This window comes from Brassica oleracea, chromosome C1 (genome assembly GCF_000695525.1).
Source record: "Brassica oleracea var. oleracea cultivar TO1000 chromosome C1, BOL, whole genome shotgun sequence".
Lineage (NCBI taxonomy): Eukaryota > Viridiplantae > Streptophyta > Magnoliopsida > Brassicales > Brassicaceae > Brassica > Brassica oleracea.
The window spans coordinates 8,901,597-8,924,072 of record NC_027748.1 but is presented as its reverse complement, the minus strand read 5'-3'; the positions used below and the strand labels follow the sequence as shown (position 1 = coordinate 8,924,072).

Here is a 22,476-nt window from a genome sequence, read left to right as displayed (position 1 = left end):
TGTTTTAGTTACAAAATATGTACAAATCAGGTATTTTTAAACCGAAGAACCGATTGGGACCCGAACCCGAAAGTACAATGGGTTATACCGGTTCTTTGAAGACCCCGACCCGAATCCGATAGAACCCGAACCGGTCCCGAACCACACTTTTATATAACCCGAATGAAGTTGATTTTGATAAACCCGAAAAACCAAAATCCGAATGGATAAAACCGAAACCCGATTGGGCCCCGAATGGTCATCCCTTTTTAGATGGATCAAGTTGAGCATCAAATTAATCAAAATTGGAATAGAAGTTGAAGTGGACTCTTATGGGCTTTTTTATTCACGGATAAAAAAAATATAACTGTATAAAGAAGCTTGTAATGGCCCATTTGTAGCCTCACAAATAGAAATCCTTGGATTTGTTTTGTGTTTTTTTTTTTCTCTTGGGTTATATGCTCAGCGATGACGTAATCAATGAAGAAAACTCGATCTGTACCATCCATCAATCAATCAATCAACTTTATGAAACCAAACAAAAAAAGAGAAAAAAATCAAAAACCACCAAACGTTTGAAGCGTCTCACATTTTTTAATCTGACAAAATCAAATCAACCCTAACTACCAAACAAACGTTTAAAGCGTTTGGTATTTTTAATCTAACCAAATCCAAACAACGTGTGAACAACTCACAGGTGGATCCATCGTGCCGACATAGTTACGTCGTGGGCGTCTCACGTGGTATCTCTCCATCACGAGGACCCACTTGCTTGCGACTCCATTAATGGCTGGCTGCTCCCTTCCCTCAATTCTACATGATCTAACAAGACAGATCTCACGCTAATTCACAGTCTCTCTCATCTTCGTCTCTGTTTACTTCTTCTTCTTCCATCTCTCAGGTTAGCTAGCTCGCTCTTATGTTTAGCTTTTGATCAGATTTACATTGTTCCTTTAGCTTCGAATTTGTATTGGAATATTCTAAAATATCAAAAAAAAAGATCTTCCTTTCCAAGATGGGTGGTGATTGTGTTTAGTGTGCTCTTTGGTTTTGACTCTCTTGTTTGTTTCAATCAATCAAAAGTTTCGAACTTGTTGTATAATCAGCTCGTTTTCTAGTTCGAACTTAGCAGTCTTAGATCTCAATCATCAAGTGTTTGCCTGTACAAATTGATGTTAGATTTTGAGAAAAGGAAACAACTTGCAGCAAATATTCAATTTTGATGTAGGGGGGCTCTCTGCTTTTAGTGCTGTAGTGAAGATTTCAGATGTAGGATTGATTAGAATACTTGTGCTAAGTCTGTGTCTTGTTGATGCTAAAGAGCATTTGCAGGGGAACGATGATGGACCTAACGAAGCTGAAGCCTCCACAGCTCACTTTCTACTGCTCTGCGTTATCTGTCTTCATCACGGTTCTGCTGACGTTACAGCTCGTGTCTCAGCATCTCTCTCACTGGAAGAACCCCAAGGAGCAAAAGGCCATACTCATCATTGTCCTCATGGCTCCTATCTACGCCGTTGTGTCCTTTGTTGGTTTGTTAGATGTCAAAGGAAGTGAAATCTTCTTCCTTTTCCTAGAATCCATCAAAGAATGCTACGAAGCACTCGTGAGTATTCTTTGTTTTATCTCTTGCTTATCTTCAAAACATAATATAGAGATGCTTACCAGTTCTTGATTTGTGTGTTTGCAAGGTCATTGCGAAGTTCTTGGCGTTGATGTATAGTTACTTGAACATATCTATCAGCAAAAACATTGTCCCTGATGGCATCAAAGGCAGAGAGATTCACCATTCTTTCCCCATGACTTTCTTCCAGGTATCTCTCTCTTATCTATCTATCTTCGCAAGGTTTCTTCTGTGTATCACTGACTTTGTTATGTCTATTGTTTTGGCCAGCCTCATGTAGTGCGTCTGGATCATCGAACTCTGAGACTTTTGAAATACTGGACATGGCAGTTTGTAGTCATCAGACCAGTTTGCTCCATCTTGATGATAGCTTTACAGATCATCGGGTTTTATCCTTCTTGGTTGAGCTGGACATTCACTATCGTTCTCAACCTCTCGGTCTCTCTGGCGCTGTATTCGCTTGTGGTTTTCTACCATGTGTTTGCTAAGGAGCTTGCTCCTCATAATCCACTCGCAAAGTTCCTCTGCATCAAAGGGATTGTTTTCTTTTGCTTCTGGCAGGTAAACTAATGTTTATAATAACCACTAAACCCCCTCAAAGCATGTAGTTGGGATTCAAATGTTCATTGATATTCTTGTGAGATTGCAGGGAATAGCACTAGACATTCTGGTGGCGATGGGAGTGATCAAGTCTCACCATTTCTGGCTTGAGGTAGAGCAAATCCAGGAAGCTATTCAGAATGTGTTGGTATGTTTAGAGATGGTTATCTTTGCCGCGGTTCAGAAGCATGCTTATCATGTTGGTCCTTATAGCGGGGAGACCAAGAAGAAGCTCGATAAAAAGACTGAATGATCTTGTCCCCGGTTAGAACGGGAAGTGTACGGTTTTTTGTTTAGGTGTCTTGGGGACTTGAAACTCTTGCTTGTCATGATTGGGAATAAGAGACAAAGGGATAATGTTTTGAGAACAATGTTAATTAAACTACTACACTATTCTCAAGTTATGGTTCGCAAACTCGCACATAACACTGTTAAATCATATGATTCAGGCAGGAGTTTAGCAGCAAAAAACATTGTGTCCAAATAGTACAGTATATGATTTTTGATTCAGGATGATGATAATAAACCAACAAGAAATATGTGCAGTTTATATTAAATATTATTTTGTTACCCCGTTAATTTGGATAATACAAAAACAAGAAAGTTCACTGGACTAATATATTTGTGAAAATTGAAAAAAAATTGAAAAAATCCCAAAACTGGAAAACAGATTATATACTCGAAATATGTTAAAGATTATTTCAGTTGAATATGTTTAACATTTTTAAAATAAGATTTAAGTTTTTTTTTTTATAAATTTAAAATCAAAATTGAAAATATTTTTTTTTTCAATAATTTATTTTAATTTGAAATATTTAATGCACTGGTGGATAAAGTGAAATTTATTTACTAAAGTGGCAGTAAAAAGAAAAGGGTAAGAAAAAAAAAGAGCGCGTAAAAAAAGGGGGAAAGCGTGAGAAAAGACAAGACAAGAGTTTTCCAGATCATCGCAACTCCAACACGCAGCCTAGACAGATTCTTCTTCTTCTTCTTCTCCAAATCTGACAACAGATCATACCATTCATTAATACTGCCTCAAGCGAATCTCCCTCTGAAGAAGAATCCTTTATACCAGTATCTTTCTTTCTTTGTCAACGCCCCTCACAGGTCAGCTTCCCAATTTCAACTACGCGTTTAAATTTCTGTGCCTAAGATTTCAACGTCGATTAATTTTGAATTTTAGGGTTTTTAAATCGAAATCTTTTAATAAAATCAATTAAATTGGCTTGGAGGGGGTTTTTTTGTGCCATCAAATTAAAAAAAAAAAAAAGGAGAGAATTATTTTGGCGAGAAAATCGATGATGATTGATTCGTTGATGAAGACAGAGTTCGTTGCGCGCATACCCGCGTGAAGCTTTCGTCATCATCATCGTCATAAAAGACCCCTCTCCTCACACGCAATCTCATCTCCCATCTCTCTCCTCTCATCTGGAGATTAGTTCCACCATCGAAATCCCCAAACTTGTATCATGTGAGTATCTTCGCCATCTCTCTCTATATATTATGGCTTTTGCTTCAGAACTCGAACAAATTTGTGATTTTTAATGTTCGATTAGAAGAATTTAGGGTAAGATTTTGATTTGGGTTTTCTCTTCTCTTTTCACCCTATGTTTCTCGCTTCACTGATTGTGATCTAATCTGCTCTAAAGTTGCATACTTTGTGCCTTCTCTGATATGATTCATCTCTCAAGCTTCACCCTTTTAATCTAAAGTTTTAAACTTTTACAATATTTACATGCTAATTAATCTCCTTTCCATGTGATTTTTGTTACAGAGAGAGGAAACTTTCTTTTGCGCGTGTCCCATTCTCTTCTCCATAGCTAAAGATGGAGGTCAAGTTGTGGAACGATAAGCGTGAGAGAGAAATGTACGAGAACTTCGCCGAGCTCTACGCTATCATCAAAGCCACCGAGAAGCTCGAGAAGGCTTACATCCGTGACCTCATCTCCCCATCCGAATACGAAACCGAGTGTCAGAAGCTCATAGTCCACTTCAAGACGCTCTCCGCCACGCTCAAGGACTTGGTCCCTAACATCGAGAGGTTCGCCGAGACGTACAAGATGGACTGCTCGGCTGCTGTGTACCGTCTTGTGACCTCTGGTGTCCCGGCTACAGTGGAGCATCGTGCTGCTGCGATGGCCTCTACTTCGAGCTCTGCTTCCGTTGTTGCCGAGTGTGTTCAGAACTTCATCACTTCCATGGATTCTCTCAAGCTCAACATGGTGGCTGTTGACCAGGTGTATCCGTTGCTGTCTGATCTCTCTGCTTCGCTTCAGAAACTGAGCATTTTGCCACCGGATTTCGAAGGGAAGATGAAGATGAAAGAGTGGCTGTTGAGGTTGTCTAAGATGGGAGCTTCTGATGAGCTCACTGAGCAGCAGGCTAGGCAGCTTCACTTTGATCTTGAGTCTTCCTATAACTCCTTCATGGCTGCTTTGCCTAGTGCTGGTAACTAACCCGTGTGATGTTTCTGCTCGGATGCTTTTGTTTTAGACTACTTGGCTTTAGGGTAATGATTTTGGTTTGCTGCTACACACTCTGGAGATGAATGTTGTGTAGACCTTTCTTTTGTTGTGTAATGATCATGCCAACCCAGAGAATTGATTTCTTCTGAATTGTATGAATCTAAACTCTACTTTATTGCTCTTTTGCTTCTTTCTTGTTAAATGTTTGTGTCTTTAGATTCTACTCTCTAGACAATTTGCACATTCCAGAGATGGATCTTTGAATAGGAACAAGTTCAAAATCTCTCATGGGAGAAGATATTGAACAAGTTCTACACTTATCTAAATGTTAAGAGTTCAACTGTCTGTTTCTGTAGACAAATCAAAATGTGAAATTATAAGAAGTTCACCGAGAAAATTATATTGCTCATTGTAATTAGCTAAGAGTTTAGAAAAAGTAATGAGCTTCCATCCGTAAATATATTAAAACTACCCTTTATGTCCAAAATGCGCCATGCCTGTGGGGTTAAAAATGGTAATTACTAGAAGCTTTCTCTGGTTTCTGCCATCATAATCCTATTCACCTTAGGAGTCTGCAAAATCTACATGGAGCTTGTTATGAGCACTTGATGAGCTTCTTGCTTCATCATGATGCAGAGACTTGTCCTTAGTCGTTGTCTTTGAACGGGGAAGAGGAGATTCTTCATCTTTCTCTGGTTGGAAGTTCAAATCTATTTGTGCTTTTGAAGGCGGCGATGCATGACGCTCATAGTCCTTACTGGTGGTCCCACTGTTGTTAACAGATTGGTGACGTTCCTCCTCAGAGTTTGGAGACTCCATCCCCTTGTGTGCTTTGTTTTCTATCTCACTCTGCTGCTGCTTCTTTTTCCGTTGCAACAGAGTTTCCCTACGGCGTCTCACTGTATCGCAGACCGTGCAAGAACAGCGTCGGCCGTGTTTGGGACTCGACCCACTCGGGGACTGTAAGCAAACAATGCAAGTGCAGCCGTTTCTATGCCGTGGGTGCTTTGAGGTTGATTTGGGTGACATCAAGAGTCCTTCAGCTTCGTCCTTGGCTTCCTCATCGTCCTGTTCAGCTAAGAGTCCTTTATTTGCAGAGCATGTTGATCCGAAACTAGACACAATTCAAAGAAAACAACAATAAACATAAAATCAATGGAGCTTAAAGAAACTATTTACTTTATCTAATGCTAGGAGATACATTTCAATATCTAGCAACATGCCTTTGCACCATGACTGGTACTAGTACACCTAATTTGAATTCTATCGGCATCATCTAAGATAAGAGTTACATTTTAAACAACTAAAAGCAAAGAGGAAAGCCGATAGAAGGAATGTACAAGGTTTCGAGGATTCGAGATTAGGCAATTTACCCAGTATTTGGCTTCCCGATGATTGGAGCATCCTATTTTGAGACAACAAATATAGAAAGAAATAACTCAGTGAGTGATCTGTTCTCAAAAGTAAGACACAACAAAACAATTGGAGAAGCAAATCAACTCAGTTGTCGTCTTTGTCTTTATATTCATTATTACTTCTAAAAGGATAACAGTTAAATAAGATTCTCAGTCAAATGTAAATAAGTAATTTCTAGTCATTACACCTTTCTGTTTGGCCAAGAGCAGTCAAGCCGACTATCATAAAGCACGCAAGGTATTTTTAAGCTTGAGGGAATAATTTCTAGAACCCAATGTGTCTATTATAGCATGAGCACACAGCTTGATTTCAAAAATCCGGCTGAGCATCAGGTTATATCTAAATATCATGAAAAATATTGTCTTCCAGAAGAGGAGAAGACCATGTAAAGAAAACTAAGATCCTAAAGCGGCATAAACCACAAATGCAAATTAGTTGAGAAAAAAATCATATGGATGTACCTCATACTCCTCAAACTCAATGCCTTCTATCGTAATTATCGATGGAGTGAGGTTTGGAGAAGGCAGGATAAATCCTTGAGCTTCTTCCCATGTTAGCTTCAGCTCACTGAGCTCTCCCTTTTCGACTTTCTGACGTTTGCTTCTTGTAGTCGTCATGCTACTTTTCTTCTTCCCGTTAGGTGGATGTATATCAATCGGTTCAGCCTGCTAATGCATATGCAGAAGAGATTAACTTTCCTCACACAAGCTAACTTGTCAAGAAAGTGTGTTAGTTTGGACTGTGAACACTTACATCTCCGTTTGTGCAACTCTCACGATTGTTATTCAATTCAGTTTCCTGCAAAGACACATTTCATAAGTAATAATATGTTCTAGATTTCTGGTATTTCCATCAGTCATGAGTTGCACAATCTAAAATATTCTACTGCAATCTAGAAACAAGCCCATTTCGCAATGGCAAAAAGGTCTGCTTCTAACATGAATCCATGTAAACAATGTATTTTCACTCATTATAACTTCGCTCGTCTTATTCCTATTTGTGTGTTGGCAATATTACAAAGTGCAGCTAACATCCAGGAAAGCTTCTTAAGACTAACAGTTAGTTGGCTAGTAAATTAAAATTGTAATTTTGGCAAACCAGAAGTACTTATAAATAAAGCTATCTAGTTAATTTAGAAAGTAACCTGAACAGACGACTGAGCGACCGAAGCCTTTCGGAACCCCATGATTAACTTCTTTTCTGGATCTGCGCGACTAAATATGACTAGAAAAAAAAAGTGAATGGATTTCAGTTCCCAAGCATAGGGCCCTAATACAAGACACTAACTCAGAAGAAGTGTAATATGCTTGACAAAAGATATTCACTATAGTGCCACCAAAAGAACATATTTAAGCATTAGTTACATGGTAAAGGAACACCAATGACATACCTGTATCACCAGCCTGCAACTGCATGCTCTGTATGCATGGAGTTATTCCCTCTAGAAAATACATTCTGCTATTGTTGTTGACCCAAAAGCGGAACTGAAATGTCCACTCTTTACCCGTTGAGTCATGTACTGTGAGAGGCACACCATCGGTTTGGGAAATTTGGGGCAAGAAAGCCTGTTACATAACAGATGCCTTGTTCGTTTAATTCGACACAACAGGAAAGTGTACAGTTATTATGACTAGTGGATTCATGATGCAAAAAAAATAGTGTATTTGATATAAGCAGCAGACAGTCACATCCCCAATTGTTTCCACATGTATCACCTGTTAATTAAGATAATAAGAAAATGTAATTGCATATGCAAACAGTTATGTACCTCTGCACATTTCTTTGGCAGCACCATCCTCCCAACTCGTCCAGCATCACTCACACTCAGAATCTTCTCAAAGAGAGGGGTGACAACGGATACAGATCTTGCACATCGTTAAGGTTCAGGTAGCTTTAAAATGACAAACGTTTTTTTCAGTTTTATATATCATGAACCTGAGCGGGCTAAGTATCCAAGCAGAAAAGTAAAACGTATATATAAGACCGTCTATCTGAAAGGCTTACACCCACCCTACTCTACAACCTAGTCTAGACTTATTCACGTCAAAAGCTAAGTATTGATAAAAGACAAGAAGGATACTCGTTGGGTAGATTCTGCAGAACTTGATTTTTATATGGAACCTTGGGAGAATATCGTGGAACCACCTGATATTTTCCTGGCGTATCAAGATGAATCCCGAAATTCCAATTCTTGCTTTCCAGTGGCGAGTCTGCTCCATTATTCAAGTCATTGTGTAAGTGACTCAGTGGAGAAGAATTAGCTTTATGCCATAAATATCTTCCACCTAGTCCCAAGTGACCATTCGTCTCAACTGGTGTTGTTACAGGAAAAGCACGCTGTGCCCCCACCAATGGACCCTCCTTCAATGAGATCAGTGGAGGATATGCTGCATTGACGTTTGGACAAGTAGGTACTTTACAATTAGGCCCTGCAGTTAAAGATTCATTAGTAAGCAGCCGGCTTCGACTAATAATACAAAATCCCCTCAGCCAGAAAACATAAATGAGATTGCAATAAAAGTAATATAAAAATCTTTTTATATAAAAGCATGCATGCACCTGCTTTCTGATTATAAAGAATGCTGTTTGTGTGATTGTTCGAGTTTACACTCATTAATTTCCCCATCAAGTCATTCATTCCCCTGTGTTTCTCCGTGGAATATGCAGTGGCCTTGTCTTTAGAAGTAGGTTGATTAAATTCATAACAATCACCACGATCACTCTGCCGAATCGAAGGACCTGATAAATTAGGAGGCCGGTAACTTCTGGTTGAAGAATTCCAATCGATCGACAAGTCCTGGAATTTCTCAGAAATTGGAGACTGGAAAAGAAAGGATGGTGGTGGTGGCCTAAAATTAGGACCCTGACACGCATAAAACAGACTGTTATCGCGTGTGGCCTTACATCACAAAATATAGGTCTTCAAACACATGAAAAGGACCTTTGAACAGCTAAAAGTTTGCTAAAGATTAGCGAGAGTTGCTGAACATCATGAACCATATTGATTCAGGTGATATCAATCTCCCAAGAATAATATAAGGATGGAATTCTATAATAGGAAATAAAAAAGTGAAATCCTTTCTCACCACAGAAACTTTTTTTCGTGCACAAGTCAAGCACTCAATTCCTCCAGCATCCAGTAACATAAAAGCAGGTGCAGAAACAATACAACCGCAATGAATTCGCTGCACAGAATTCCAACAGTGAGAAATTTCATATGCGCACAGGGATTTTGTTGATGCGAAAGAGACTTCAAAAAATGTGTAATCAGTGCACCATTTCATTACCTTTCCACAAGACTCACAACACCTCCATCCGGAAGCCCTTTGGTGAAAGATGTCACAAAACCTTCCTTGCTCATAGGCAGAGCTGTCACCAGAATACAGTCATCAATATATATTTGCAAAATGGATAAAACAATAAACGAGTAAATGAAATTGATGCAGTGAGCTGATAAAAGAATTGTGGATGCAGCAGTGTCGTTGAATCAGAGAAAGAAAAACCAGTCTCTTGAGTCGGTTAATGCGTAATGCAATTATAGCTACTAACCAAAAACTTTTAACTAGTCTTTTACTTCTTGTGCAAGTGAGACAATCTGATGAAGTCTACATTTCAAAAGCAAGTCAGTAGAAACTATAGTCTCCAAGCAAGCATTGGAACACACACATTCTAAGGGATATGATCAAAGACGCATTGTTTCTAGAAAGCACTCTACAGTCTACAATACATACAGGGAATAAAATCACTATCGACTCTCTACTTAGCAAACCGCATTGATCCCACATGAAAAATTAGACCACGACGCTCTAGGTTCTACATTCATATCTAGAATTCAACAACACAAACCTTTCCCCATCAACATTGCAAAAAAGCAAAGCTCAAAAGACCAGTGGAGAAGAGATACGGTACAATCCGAAATCACGGTTTTCAAAATCTATCACACCAGTGAGACGAGAGATACAAGAAAAATATAAAAAAAAAAAAATTAAACAAACAAGCAAACAACGTTCCACCTAATTTTTCAAAAATCGAGAAAAAAAAACACACTCCAAAACTGTTAACTGAAAAGTGAAGGAAGCGGAGGGAAAGGGTGTGCTTACGCGCAACGGTTACAGAGGTCGGCGAAATCGCCGTTACGGAGACGCCAGCCAGGGCGGTAACACTCGCGGTTGAAGTCAGGGCACTCGCGGTTGAAGCAAAATCTAGCGGAATAGGAAGAAGGCGTCATTGAGGACGAAGATGGAAAGGGAAGCATCAAACCCTAGAAAATGCCTAAATAAACTGAGAGAGAAGAAGGAGAAGAAGAAAATGGTGGTCAAGTGTTGTTTTTGGCTGATCAGCTCTCTCTCTCTCTCTCTCTCTCTCTGAGATTTTACGGAAAAGGAAAGCTATAATCTCATTTATTTAAACCTTATTTTATTTCTTTCCTCTTTTTTCTCTATTATTACGTTTTTATTCTCTCTCTCTCTCTTTTTATTTTAATCAACGCCAAGTCATCATGAGTTTGGTAGGTCCAAAATAAATTCCCATCATACCAAATGATATTTTATTTGATAACAACATTGATATGTCGCATCATTTTTTTTTTTATTATTTTGTTCGCTGTGGCTAGAATCTCCCCTTTTTCACCTTTTGCCATATGCAAATGCTAATATAGTATTTTGCCGAAAAGCTTTCAACTCTCACTCTATAGGTAGGTCTGTCTAGTATTTAATTAGCAGCACAAAGGGAACAACAACATGCGTCATGTACTAATGTGTCTTCATCTCATCTCATTTCTGACATATGTTGTCAACCAGAATTATTCAGGAGCGTAGAGAGTGGCTTAAACTTGCCTTCAAGTGTACAAAACGCACTACTAATTTTTTAACAGATACATCATTTCAACTTGTTTTAGCCAAATCACAAAAATGCAGATTAAATACTAAAGACTAAAGTACAAACCTGTGGAGTTTGAACAAGTCATAACCAATTAATTCAAGAGAGTAGTGATTCTATCTACTGAAGTCTTTTGTTTCTACAAACTTGAAATTAATTGATCTACAGAAACACATCAAAAGCCAGGCGTTTGGAGGAGGGTTTACTTGTCTTCAGAGACTTCTTCCTCGTCTTCGTCTTCTTCCAATATGTACACCAGGGCTCGTCTTCTCTCAGCAAAAACGCAAGCCACTCCTCTCGAAGCTGTAAAGTAAAACATGCTTCGGTGAACTTGAAAAGCATTTTTTTTAGTTCCAAGGTGTTAGCTATAAGAATGTCATCCTATGTTGTTCGACATCTTGCCCTTTAGAGTTTGCAGTACCTGTAAAGATTTAGAATATGAATGTGGAACTTACCGCTTACTGCTAGAGGAGCAATGGTAGAATGTGGAACTTTGCGAACCTTTTCATTCTCCACTTCCAGGTAAACAATGGAGCTCTGCAGCAACAACATTTGTGAGGACTTTTAAGTAAACAAGATCGTTTCAAGATAGATACTAGATAACCTCACTCGGGGAGAAGTTGAGAATGGTTAGAATTAACATTACCTTCAAATCCTCTAGCTCCCACTGATTTAGACAGCTAGATCTTGAAATGGAAATGAATGGAAGGTTACCAGTTTGAACAACCATCATGCAGGCTTCTCCTGAGCCTTCAGAATTTGCACTTGTTTCGTTCATTAATAAAACCAGTTCTTTATCCTGTTTCAAAATGAAGACTGTGTTACAGGACAGCTCAGAGAAAGAGAGACAGGCACAACCAGGTGACAAATGGGAGATAAAAGATAAATAATCAACCAGTGCTGCGGAAGAGAATGAGTATTCACCTTGTAGAGAGATAGATCCACACAGTGGTAGCCACTTGGCACAGATAACAAGACAGCTTCCAGAGAAGTATAATCATTGGTCTGGTTGTTGGAGTTTTGCTTAAACCCCTTAGCTATGCCAATACAGTTCTGAATATCTGGAAAAGCTTCGTCAGGGACTTGAAAAGATATGTAATCAGTGTACCCACTTTCACAAGGTGTATCAGCACAGAGTTCATTCTGCACAAGCAGATTAAGGTTTAAGCATGTCAGGACGCAGGAGCAAAATTTTAGCTTTATAAATAGAAACGGACAATACGCAAGATTATAATAATGTACGTTAGAACTAATGTTGCAAATACCTTGTAAAAGGAAATAGACATCGGAATGGTACTACGCGTTTGCGTTGTTGACAACTGAAGAGGGCAAAGCGGCAACAACTTCATACATGATATCTTCCTTGATATGGTTGTAAAGGGCATTTGAAGAGCCCTCTTGAAGCTAAAAAAATTGTTAAAGCAAATAAATCAAATATTGATGTCTAGTCACTTAAAGAAATCCATAAGAGAGTATGATCAGACATTGAAAGCTCAGCATAGTTTGTTTTGCAGGTAAAACTCCCAAAATATGTATAATCGTTGTTTAGCAATAATAATACTATACAATGCCAAGTCTATGCATCAGACCTTTGTCTCTACCACATCCTTTGACACATATCAGTTTACTAATGCTGTGCGCCGTGAAATATCATGTCCAATAATTGAAATAAGTAGAAAAACGTTAAGGCAAAAATTACCTGGACTCCATGTGTTGGAATTCCTTAGCCAATGTTCTCCGCAGAAAATCAGTGTCTGAAAACCCTCCAAACTGAATCAATTGTCTTACTCTTTCAATTGTTTTGCTGGAACATCAAAACCATAAGAGTTTATATTACTTGGAGGGAAAATGTAATGAAATGGACAGATTTGGAGGATTCAATGGACTTCATTTGTTTCTACGAAATGCTTTTGTGAGAACACAATAACCTACTCTACTGAATCTGCCTACGGATGTTTCAAAAAGTCAGGTAACATGACCAAGATTCTGATCGACTAAAACATAATACGTAAAAGGTAGGTAAAAGCGCAGATAGGGAAAGAGGTAACCCACATATCGATTTCAATGTCATCATCAGCTTCAGATAGATCCACGAGGTCTTTCACCGGATCTTGATCATATAAGAACTTCAAGAATACCACAAGGAGTTCACTGCCACGGAACCAAACAATGTAACTACAAATAATTGGCTTTCAACACCATAAACAACATAGAAACACGCGTGCATACCTGTTGTATGACATAAGCTGATCATTTGGTTCTTGCATAAGATACTTTATGCTTTTGAGGAGCCAGTTGAAGAAATTTGAGAACTGAAACAAAAAGATTATAATTTTTTTGACATGGACACTGGTTGGGAAACATGGGAAACGTTATTCTGAATAACTAAAAAATTTATTGCCTAAAGGGCTGCATGCCTCTGTACCTGTTGGACAACAGAAGATAATACCATCATAAACCGTTGCACTTGTACGAGTAGAAGACCAGCATTTTCAGTTGCTTCACCAAGGAGTCTCTCATCCAAACCAATGCCTTGGTATCGTGCACGCCACCTCGAGAGACCTCTTAGTTCACCTATCCTGAATCCAATGATTTCTGCTGCAGGCTGGAAAAAAAGAACTATAGGTTACATATATATACGTAAAAATTATTTGCAATCTAAGCAAACCTTACTTAGTCTAACAATACATATATCCATTTCCAGGAGGGTGAAGAATGCTAAACCTGGAGATGGTCAAGGACAACCAGCTGAAGCTCTTTTCCTGTACCACATACTGACTTTAAAACGCGCTTGACACCCTACTAAACAAGATAACTACTTAGTGGGATAAAATAAAAACTAGCACCCTGAAGATGATCAAGCTAGGGAAGCTTACCACTTCACCAAGAGAGTTGACTAAAAACTGATTAAGTGCTGGGCTTATTCGTGCACCACCCAAAAGGCTAAGAAATTCTTCTTGAGGAGATGATTCCAGTCCTAGGAGAAAAGCAACGCAGCCTGTGAATCTATGAAAAAAACCACAATACACAAGCGGAAGTGGCGAATACCATTATCTATGATCAAGGTGGAAAGAGAATGAAACTTGTCGTGGAAAGTTTTCATGGCATCCGCCCATTGTTTGCTCAAAACTGATAGGGATTCTCGAATAACCTCAGTCAAATCTTCGATGTTGGAAGCTTGTTGAGCAACCTGATGAAGCTCATATTTCCTGAGATTATATTTCAAGAGAGAACGAATAAAAAAGATGCAAGGCAGACCAAAAATGTGTCATTTACTAACATTTTCCAGTATTGAAATCCACATTAAGGAACAAACGAAGCAGCAACAGCGGAATACAGATAATTTGGTGTGTAATCATTCTTCTTGCAGAAAGCTTACCTCTTCCAAAATATAGATGTGTCCATTGCAAGGCAATGTAAACCATGCAAATCAATATTTAGCTTTTCCTCCTTTGGCTCGATATCACAATCCCTAAGTTCTCCTGTGCACATTACCACCAGGCGACAGAGGTCTTTCGACAAAGCAACCTAAGAAATGCAAACAATAATTAGTTCGAATCTGAAGCCTCTTTACCCCTCCTTTATTAGTTTCCTCCACGGACATTCACTCTCAGAGACATGGAAACCGAAGAAATGTCACTTATATCATTCGAAAAGCATGGTTCTAAGGGATGCGAGTACCTTGTAAATAGTAGCATTAAATAGTTTGCAAGAGGCATGCCCATCCAGATAGGCCACAGGAACAGACAGCTCGTGTATATTCTGATCATAAGTTTGCAGGAAAGGTGAGCAAACACATGAAACGAGAGAAAACAAGAGTCAACATTGAAAATAAAACAAGAAAATATTGTTCGTTGCTAGCAATAAAGATAAAAACGAAACTTACAATATGTTAAACTATACCCCTAACATTAATACTGAAAAATATGTAATAAGGGAGCCACTAAAGATTTCACAAGACAATTTACATATGCAAACAGTGCTGAAAATTCATTAAGCATCCTGAAACTCTATACGCAAACACGATACATAGATGGCTTACTAATTACTTAAAGTCAGAAGAGCGACTTACAATCTTCCCAATTTGAAATATTCCAAATATATTAAAACAGATGCTCCCATCTCGATCCCCACTGCAGAGGACGTTAAACTTCCGGAATGAGGCATTAGATAGTTCTGCTAAAGAATCTTCACCATCATCCATGAAACTGGAGTCACCAGCTACAACTCCAGGCATCTTCGGAGCTCTTGGAGCAGGAGGGAAGAAGCGTGAGGTACGGTCCTCATAAGCAGAGACTTTCCCAATTTCGTCCTGAAAACCAAACTCGCAGAGTAAGCAGAAGCTCATAAGAACGAAAGAATACCCATTGATATAAAACCAAAACATGAGAAATAATCATACGGTATTGGATTGTCCATCCTCCTCCCAGTTAAGACACACGACAGCTACATCATGGGGCTTCAAGCTCCTTAGTAGCTTCCCGTTCTGCATTTGAAAATTAAGAGTATTAACCACACTCTGATAAAAGCATGATCTTTTTCCTTTGCTATAGCAGTGGCTCAAAAAGAATCGTTAGTCCATCAACAACAACATCATTAGTACCCAGGATTAGCTACAAAGTCTAAAACTTGCCTCAACATCGTGAAGTGCAATGGTTCCATCCTCAAGCCCAACAGCTATGGCTTTACCACCAGGACGCCAACATAAAGAAGTAACAGGCCTTCCTATAAGCCAAAAGAAATGAAAATAGGCTTACTAGTTATTACCAGAGAAAAAAAAAACTGAATAAATGAGTAGTCCTACTTCACACTGTAAACTTTTAATTGCAGCACATAGTCAAGAGCCAGAAACCCATCTTGTATATAAAACTGTCTACTTTTTATCTTGAAAAAAGAGAAGTGTTTTCACCTGGCGAAATAGTCCATAACCTCTGCCAATTGAACCTATGCAGCAAAATCTTTGAATCCTCCGTAACCATTGCGAGTAAATCCTTCTCAGGGTTCCACTCAGCTATCTTAATCTACAAGAACATGAACCAATCTCCCTAAGTTTCCCCCATAAGAAAAAGAGGCAAGCCCCCATGTCTAAAATCAGAAAAAGCCACCAACTTTGAGCAGACCTGAAAGGGTATGGGCTTGTCGAACTGGAGCTGGAAAGGAATGCTACTTTCTTCACCCTCCTCACTCTCCATCTCCGAAGATCCCAACGTTTTACAAAGTAAAACAATTACTAGAAAAAAAATTAGGGGTTTCTAGAAGTTTCGACTTCTTCTAAAGCTACAGGAACTAAGGAATCAGAAAAAGAAGAGCTACAAAGATTGAATTTAGGAAGGCGGAAGGAGAAGACGGAGGTCGCCGCAGAGCAGAACGAGACGCACTTACGACAAAACCTGGCGGGATTTTTCTCTCAATTCCAATAAAACACCCAATCTCCGGTTTGATCTCGGTTTTTTTTGGTTTATAAATTTTGGTTTTTCGGTTGCATTATTAGGACTGAGATAATAAACCCGGTTCGGGTTTCGGAGATTTCGACTACGGTTTACAACTGGTTTTGAATTTCCGGTTAAATTATCAGGACTGAGATTGAAAAAACCGGTTCGGGTTCGATTTTGACTGGGGTTCAGAGCAAAGGTAGTAAACCTCTTCTCCGCTACTTTTCCCCCACTGACAACGACGATGGGTGAAGAAGGAGAAACAATAGCAATAGCAGAAGAAAACGGCGGACTAATTGTAGACTCAGGAGAGACAAACTCCACGTGGCCCGCCATGAGATTCGATGTATCTCCTTACCGAACACACCATTTCTCCAAGCAGTTCAGGGCCTCTCGGAGCCCTAACAATTTCCTCAAGGGTCTTAAATGGTTACCCTTTATCTCACTCTCTCTCTCTCGCTTAAAGTTTTGTTCTTTTTCTTAAATTTTGGGTTTTTACAGGTCACCTGATGGTTCGTGTTTCCTTGCAAGCTCTGAGGACAATACACTTAGTCTGTTCTATCTGTAAGTTGAAAACTCTTATGTAGCGTAGCGTATAAGCATTGTGGATTGTGTATGCTTGGGTTTGTTTTAGTTTGAAAATTTGTGCATTAGGCCTCAAGATGGAGGGGAGTCTAATGGTTATGGAGTGACAATCCCTGAAGAAGGTAACATTTGCCGTTTTATGTTGTGTCAAGTAGTTTTGTGACTCGTGGTGTGTTTATGATTTTTCCTTTTAATTTTTTGGGATTGTAGATTCATATGGTGCGAGTCTTCTTGTGAATGAGGGTGAATCTGTTTATGATTTCTGTTGGTATCCATACATGTCAGTTTCAGGTAATTTAATAAGCTTATCATGAAGGCTTCTTTCTCTCTCTCTTTTGGCTTAATGAATGACTGATCTTGGCTGTTTTCACTGTGATTGATTCAGACCCATTAACATGCGTCTTCGCTACCACAACTAGAGACCATCCCATCCATCTTTGGGATAGCTCTTCTGGTGAGGTGCTGATTTTTCTCTCCATGGAATCTGCTGCTTGGGGTTTTTGTAAACTTAATGTTGTTGCGGTCATTAGTTATATTTAGGACCTGGAGAAAGAGTGTTCATGTGCTCTATTATATTGCTTCTCTTTGTTATCACTATCGTATGGTGTGTATCTGGTTATTTATATGTGTATATACCAATGGCAGCTCCGATGCACGTACCGAGCCTATGATGCTATGGATGAAATAACTGCTGCCTTTTCAATTGGATTTAATCCTGGTGGAAACAAGTAAGCAAAAGCATGTTCTAATTCTCATCCATCTTCTTCGCATATGCTAGAGAATTTGAGTAACAGTTCATTTGGGTGTGATTGTGTCTTTAGGATCTTTGCTGGTTATAACAACTCTATAAGAGTGTTTGATCTTCATCGTCCCGGTAGAGATTTTGGGCAGTATTCAACTCTACAGAAAAAGAAAGAAGGCCAAGCAGGTTGTTTTCAGTTCACCACTCCAACGATGCATTATCATTAGTACAGATCATGCATAAACAATAACAGTATGCCTTTGCTGGTTTTGTAATTTGCAGGTATATTATCTACTCTTGCCTTCTCTCCAACTAATTCTGGAATGTTGGCGGTGGGCTCTTACGGACAGACTACTGGGATTTATAGAGAAGACAACATGGAGCTGTTGTATGTTTTACATGGTCAAGAAGGTGGCGTTACACATGTAAGCCATTAACTTTTTGCTTTGTTTTTGTACATTTTTAGAAATGATAAATCATAAAATCAAACTTTTTACTTGCTTTCAGGTTCAGTTTTCAAAGGATGGGAACTACTTATATGCAGGAGGCCGCAAGGTAACATGCTCTTAACAACTTGGTTTACATGTTAAGATGGCCCCTTTTTAGGCGAAGAAAGTGTTATTGATTTGAAGATACTAAAGCATTATATTATATTTGAATCATGTGTGCAGTAACCTTACCAAACATTGTTTGTTTTTGTTTTTGTTTTTTTTGTTTTCAGGATCCTTACATTCTTTGCTGGGATATGCGGAAATCTGTTGAGATAGTTTACAAGTGAGTATTAAGTTTCTTTTATTTGGCTTGGGTTGTCTTTGGGTTTTTAAGTGAATATTAGCTTGCTGAACTTCAGAATTGATTCAATCTTTTCAAATGTTAAGTAGTTTTCAGTTTCTTTTTAAGTACAAATGAAAAAGTGTTGAATGGGTCTTTCTATATGTGATCAGATTGTACAGAGCAACAGAGAACACAAACCAACGTGTCTTCTTTGATATTGAGCCGTGTGGACGACATCTTGGTACCGGTGGTCAGGTACTATTGATCTTCCTTCCTTTGCTTTTGTTTTAAAGTATTCAAGACCAACTTAAAGTGAAGTGAAATTGCTAAAATCTTTTCTCCATATCTCTTTTCTATTTATTTTTTCAGGATGGTCTGGTTCATATGTATGATTTACAAACTGGAAACTGGGTCTCTGGATATCAAGCTGCTTCAGGTAAGCTTATTTTTTGTTCTCTGAGTAAATTCTCCACTTCTTGATGAGATACTAAAGCATAATAATTACTACTTGCAGATACTGTCAATGCTTTTTCTTTCCACCCATACCTTCCAATGGCTGCTACATCCTCTGGTCACAGACGTTTCTCAATTCCTGATGATGACGATGAAGATAACAACGATGTTCAATTAAAAGGTACATTTTGCACCAAATCATAAGACTATTTCCCTTCCGACATCTTAAATGTTTACTCTCTTGCTAATGTTAAAAAAAAAACAATTCTTTATATTCCTTTTTTGTTTGGTCACACAGCTGATGAAAACTGTGTATCTCTGTGGAGTTTCTACGTCACATCCCAAGAGAACACTTCTGATGAACATAACAATGGCCTTGCAAGCAATTCTCATCACTTGAATGTCACAGGAGAGGAAGAAAACGCCTAAGATATATCTTATTATTTTCACTCTACTGTTTTCTGTTTAAAAGAAATTAAAAAAAAACGTTTATTAGTCTTATCCTTTTTTTTTTGTCAACGTTTATTAGTCTTATCCAACTAAGAAAAATGTTGGCATATTCTCTTTTTTGTGCAATGCATTTATTTTGAAAAAAATAAAAGATTACAAAATCCTATGCTGCTTATCTCGAATCCAATGAACATTAAAAAAAAAAAGTCATACTCCTCTGTTTACGTAACCACCAAACTCCTCGCCTTCACCACCGTTCAAACTTCCCAAAGCCAACACGTGGCAAAGATCTAATATTGATGATCCCATGAAACCACGCACGCACGGTCCCGATTATCCCTCCCCCGAATAAAACGCACTAACTTGTACAGAGAGAGCTCCTCAACTTGGACTAGATTTAATCACAAACTGCCATTGACGGCTGTCCATTAACAAACCGCCACGTGGATATAACTCGAGTACGAGCTTTTTTTTATATTCTTCTTCAGGTTTCAGTTCTCTACAGTTCTGTTCTCTTTTTTTTTTTTCTCTGTGTTCTGATGATTCATTATCTACATTTGATCGGTGAGCTTTGGTTCTGCAGTGTTGCTAAAGTAGCCGAGTGGTTCTTGGAAACTATATTTCTCAGGAACTTTCTTAGTGGAGGAGGAAGAACAATGAAGTCGAAGCTAGACGGTGAGGAAGAGGAGTTAGAGTTAGGATTAGGTTCGGTGACGTTCACGAGAGGGTTAGGGAGAAAAAGGGTTTTGTTTTCAAGCAGAGTCCGAGAATCTTTGCTTGAGATTCCGGCAACTGAATCGACCCCCGTGAAGAGACAAAAAAGCCGAACTACTAATGTTTCGTTGTCTTCTGAGAGATCTGGCCTTGAATCTCTGCCTCAAGAACTCTTGGTAAAAGCTTATTTTACTCTAAATTAAATTTTTAAATAAATTTAGATTTGATTAGATATGATTTTAACAATAAGAGTTTTTTTACAGATTCGAGTGGTTTGTGGTGTGGATCATGAGGATCTGAAGAGTCTAAATATTGTATCTAAATCAATCAGAGAAGCTGTGAGTTCCATTAATTCCATCATTTTATTTGATTGATTCTGATTATATTCTTATTGCCAATTTGACACTATAACAGAGTTTGATAGCAAAAGAGTTACACTTTTCATATACCACACCCAAAAAGACTCGAGCTTCTCGAAACCAACTAGCTTTTGAGGATTCGAGCCAGCAAGTGGAAGATGTCGAACCTCCTAACGCACCGGTTCGCCATCGTTGGACCAAGGCTAAGAGGAAAGAGGAGCTGTCTAATGTCTCTGTGGCATTGTTTACTTGAAAATGATGATGAGATGTGTAGATGGTGGGATTCGAGTGGCTAAAGTGTTATACACTTAACTACTGTTAAAGTCTCTTTGACGGTTGTTAGCCTTTTAAGATTAGTATGCAATTTGATCCAGAAGCTTTTAGGGTTCTAGAGTTTGGTTTTTGTGTATAGTTTCATTTTCTGCATACCTTGGGAACTGAAATGGTTTTTTAATGTATTTCAGTCTTTTGGGTTTTTAGTCAGAGTATCCAAGGTTCTGTTTTTGTTTTTGTCTTACGGGTTCAATAAAGATAATTAATTATAGTAGTAATAGCAGGGTGATTGGTTGAGTTTTATCACTTTATTTTAATTTTATTTATTTTTAAATCACTAAACTTTACCAATCATGTTATAGCTTTATTTTTAATAGTTAAAAGTTAAATGTAGAAATTTTTATCAATCATGATTTAGCTTTATTTTTAAAGCTACAACAAAAAAAATTAAAGCAAAATTTTTTTAAACGTATTTTAGGTAAAAAAACCTAAAACTTTTTTTTATAGGCTGTAGAATCTGTGAAATAAAAAAAATATCTATAATATTAAATAAATTAGATAATTATAATTAAAAACATCTATAAATATTTAATTCAATTTTGAGTGTTGTAAAAATTATTAAAATATTTTAAATAAAATATATATTATTTATATATCACATTTAAATAACAATAAACTTTGAGAATTTATAAAAAAATATTAATATAATTATTTTATATATATACATCACAGATTTCACATATTTTATTTTAAAATATCTACAGCGTATAATTTACAGTTACAACAAATTTAACTACAACAAAAGTCTGAAGAAAAAAATCTACAATAATAACTTTACAGCTACAACCAATTCACCTGCAACTAAACTTTTATAGCTAAATATTTAGAGCCACATTCCAACCAATCATCCCCATATGTATCCAATGAACTGTAGTCATAAATTTTTAAATATTACAATATCTATTATTTACCTAAACTAATATCATCTGCATATTGTAATTTGTTCATGCGTTCTGTAACCCAGCAATCCTCTTCTATATACAAAACTTTGATCATACAAACTACTCACAACTCCACAATAAAAATTACATCATCTGATGATATATGAAATGAAGGTTGTCCAATATTTTCATATTTTTTGTTTAAGGTCAAATCATACTCGATATCTAATCAAAATTGTACTGTTGCCATATTAATCCATCGTAAGGAAGAACTAACCTGCTAATGATCCAACTAGAAGCGTTTAGATAAGTCGTTTTTCATCCCTTTGTAAAAACAGCACCTACTTTAAAGTTTACTGTTATTTCATTCACACGATGGCCGCTGGAGTCATGACTACGAAAAATCTGAAATAATGTCTCCAACGTTGTCATTATCTGTCACTATATCTAATCACCTAGGATATAGTCAACTTTTCTAAAATGTAACTAACTATAATGTATTGGATTATGTTTTAATATGGAACACGATAACGATACACTACAAGAAAACAGCGGTTCTGACGGACATTCCGACGGAAAATGAAATCCTCGAAATATACCGAGGAATTTCCGAGGAAATTCCGAGGAAACACAAAATTGGGGTTCCTCGGAATTTCCTCGGAATATACCGACGGAATTCCGAGGAAACCTCAGTCCGTCGGAATATTCCGAGGAAATTCCGAGGAACAATGTGTTCCTCGGAAAAAACCGATGAATTCCGAGGAAATATTATAGCCGTTGGAGAGCCGTTG

The 22,476-nt window shown here is 37.9% G+C and overlaps 6 protein-coding genes across 7 annotated transcripts; 4 read left to right on the top strand and 2 right to left on the bottom strand.

Annotated features, from left to right (window-relative positions):
* Positions 1-621: 621 nt before the first annotated feature.
* LOC106296636 (transmembrane protein 184 homolog DDB_G0279555) lies at positions 622-2,612 on the top strand. The gene is made up of 5 exons (XM_013732855.1): positions 622-880; positions 1,301-1,585; positions 1,671-1,793; positions 1,874-2,164; positions 2,253-2,612. Exons 2-5 carry the CDS (start codon positions 1,319-1,321, stop codon positions 2,454-2,456), a joined length of 885 nt encoding a protein of 294 aa, XP_013588309.1. The 5' UTR covers positions 622-880; positions 1,301-1,318; the 3' UTR covers positions 2,457-2,612.
* A 502-nt stretch (positions 2,613-3,114) lies between these two features.
* On the top strand, positions 3,115-4,870 carry LOC106309274 (vacuolar protein sorting-associated protein 28 homolog 1). Of its 2 annotated transcripts, none has more exons than XM_013746321.1 (3): positions 3,115-3,310; positions 3,530-3,674; positions 3,978-4,870. In XM_013746321.1, exon 3 carries the CDS (start codon positions 4,030-4,032, stop codon positions 4,657-4,659), a length of 630 nt encoding a protein of 209 aa, XP_013601775.1. In that variant the 5' UTR covers positions 3,115-3,310; positions 3,530-3,674; positions 3,978-4,029; the 3' UTR covers positions 4,660-4,870. The 2 variants fall into 2 exon arrangements, with proteins under 2 accessions (XP_013601775.1, XP_013601779.1); XM_013746325.1 differs by having other exon boundaries at positions 3,526-3,674.
* A 167-nt stretch (positions 4,871-5,037) lies between these two features.
* LOC106309266 (B3 domain-containing transcription factor VAL3) lies at positions 5,038-10,477 on the bottom strand. Its single transcript, XM_013746311.1, has 12 exons — positions 10,185-10,477; positions 9,372-9,453; positions 9,171-9,269; positions 8,644-8,947; positions 8,165-8,513; positions 7,853-7,949; positions 7,475-7,649; positions 7,229-7,308; positions 6,838-6,882; positions 6,546-6,749; positions 6,042-6,073; positions 5,038-5,782 (listed from the first exon to the last, which is right to left on the bottom strand). The coding sequence occupies exons 1-12, from the start codon at positions 10,337-10,339 to the stop codon at positions 5,233-5,235; spliced, it is 2,172 nt and encodes a 723-aa protein (XP_013601765.1). The 5' UTR covers positions 10,340-10,477; the 3' UTR covers positions 5,038-5,232.
* A 524-nt stretch (positions 10,478-11,001) lies between these two features.
* Positions 11,002-16,354, bottom strand: LOC106325714 (anaphase-promoting complex subunit 4). Its single transcript, XM_013763775.1, has 19 exons — positions 16,083-16,354; positions 15,872-15,983; positions 15,596-15,687; positions 15,365-15,448; positions 15,035-15,274; positions 14,644-14,724; positions 14,342-14,490; positions 14,011-14,171; positions 13,839-13,939; positions 13,687-13,761; positions 13,388-13,567; positions 13,192-13,274; positions 13,015-13,113; positions 12,662-12,766; positions 12,228-12,366; positions 11,887-12,105; positions 11,609-11,761; positions 11,418-11,499; positions 11,002-11,265 (listed from the first exon to the last, which is right to left on the bottom strand). The coding sequence occupies exons 1-19, from the start codon at positions 16,152-16,154 to the stop codon at positions 11,165-11,167; spliced, it is 2,328 nt and encodes a 775-aa protein (XP_013619229.1). The 5' UTR covers positions 16,155-16,354; the 3' UTR covers positions 11,002-11,164.
* A 220-nt stretch (positions 16,355-16,574) lies between these two features.
* Positions 16,575-19,512, top strand: LOC106343227 (telomerase Cajal body protein 1). The gene is made up of 14 exons (XM_013782386.1): positions 16,575-16,823; positions 16,896-16,958; positions 17,049-17,101; positions 17,190-17,270; positions 17,365-17,438; positions 17,625-17,707; positions 17,801-17,907; positions 18,004-18,146; positions 18,229-18,276; positions 18,443-18,495; positions 18,666-18,750; positions 18,865-18,931; positions 19,010-19,129; positions 19,247-19,512. Exons 1-14 carry the CDS (start codon positions 16,639-16,641, stop codon positions 19,375-19,377), a joined length of 1,293 nt encoding a protein of 430 aa, XP_013637840.1. The 5' UTR covers positions 16,575-16,638; the 3' UTR covers positions 19,378-19,512.
* A 371-nt stretch (positions 19,513-19,883) lies between these two features.
* On the top strand, positions 19,884-20,946 carry LOC106344323 (F-box protein SKIP27). Its single transcript, XM_013783724.1, has 3 exons — positions 19,884-20,288; positions 20,376-20,450; positions 20,527-20,946. The coding sequence occupies exons 1-3, from the start codon at positions 19,938-19,940 to the stop codon at positions 20,722-20,724; spliced, it is 624 nt and encodes a 207-aa protein (XP_013639178.1). The 5' UTR covers positions 19,884-19,937; the 3' UTR covers positions 20,725-20,946.
* Positions 20,947-22,476: the final 1,530 nt, after the last annotated feature.

Bases quoted from the DNA above. Each gene is read 5' to 3' on its own strand.
- LOC106296636 (XM_013732855.1), top strand. From the start codon at position 1,319: ATGATGGACCTAACGAAGCTGAAGCCTCCACAGCTCACTTTCTACTGC. The intron at 1,794-1,873 runs GTATCTCTCTCT...TGTTTTGGCCAG, and splicing joins TCCCCATGACTTTCTTCCAG to CCTCATGTAGTGCGTCTGGA. The intron at 2,165-2,252 runs GTAAACTAATGT...GTGAGATTGCAG, and splicing joins TTTTCTTTTGCTTCTGGCAG to GGAATAGCACTAGACATTCT.
- LOC106309274 (XM_013746321.1), top strand. From the start codon at position 4,030: ATGGAGGTCAAGTTGTGGAACGATAAGCGTGAGAGAGAAATGTACGAG.
- LOC106309266 (XM_013746311.1), bottom strand. From the start codon at position 10,339: ATGCTTCCCTTTCCATCTTCGTCCTCAATGACGCCTTCTTCCTATTCC. The intron at 9,270-9,371 runs GTAATGAAATGG...AATTCTGTGCAG, and splicing joins GTTGTGAGTCTTGTGGAAAG to CGAATTCATTGCGGTTGTAT. The intron at 6,750-6,837 runs GTAAGTGTTCAC...ATGCATTAGCAG, and splicing joins AGAGTTGCACAAACGGAGAT to GCTGAACCGATTGATATACA.
- LOC106325714 (XM_013763775.1), bottom strand. From the start codon at position 16,154: ATGGAGAGTGAGGAGGGTGAAGAAAGTAGCATTCCTTTCCAGCTCCAG. The intron at 12,367-12,661 runs GTAATTTTTGCC...CAATTTTTTTAG, and splicing joins TTCCAACACATGGAGTCCAG to CTTCAAGAGGGCTCTTCAAA. The intron at 11,500-11,608 runs GTAATGTTAATT...TTGTTGCTGCAG, and splicing joins GGGAGCTAGAGGATTTGAAG to AGCTCCATTGTTTACCTGGA.
- LOC106343227 (XM_013782386.1), top strand. From the start codon at position 16,639: ATGGGTGAAGAAGGAGAAACAATAGCAATAGCAGAAGAAAACGGCGGA. The intron at 16,959-17,048 runs GTAAGTTGAAAA...TTTGTGCATTAG, and splicing joins ACACTTAGTCTGTTCTATCT to GCCTCAAGATGGAGGGGAGT. The intron at 17,102-17,189 runs GTAACATTTGCC...TTGGGATTGTAG, and splicing joins AGTGACAATCCCTGAAGAAG to ATTCATATGGTGCGAGTCTT.
- LOC106344323 (XM_013783724.1), top strand. From the start codon at position 19,938: ATGATTCATTATCTACATTTGATCGGTGAGCTTTGGTTCTGCAGTGTT. The intron at 20,289-20,375 runs GTAAAAGCTTAT...GTTTTTTTACAG, and splicing joins CTCTGCCTCAAGAACTCTTG to ATTCGAGTGGTTTGTGGTGT. The intron at 20,451-20,526 runs GTGAGTTCCATT...ACACTATAACAG, and splicing joins CTAAATCAATCAGAGAAGCT to AGTTTGATAGCAAAAGAGTT.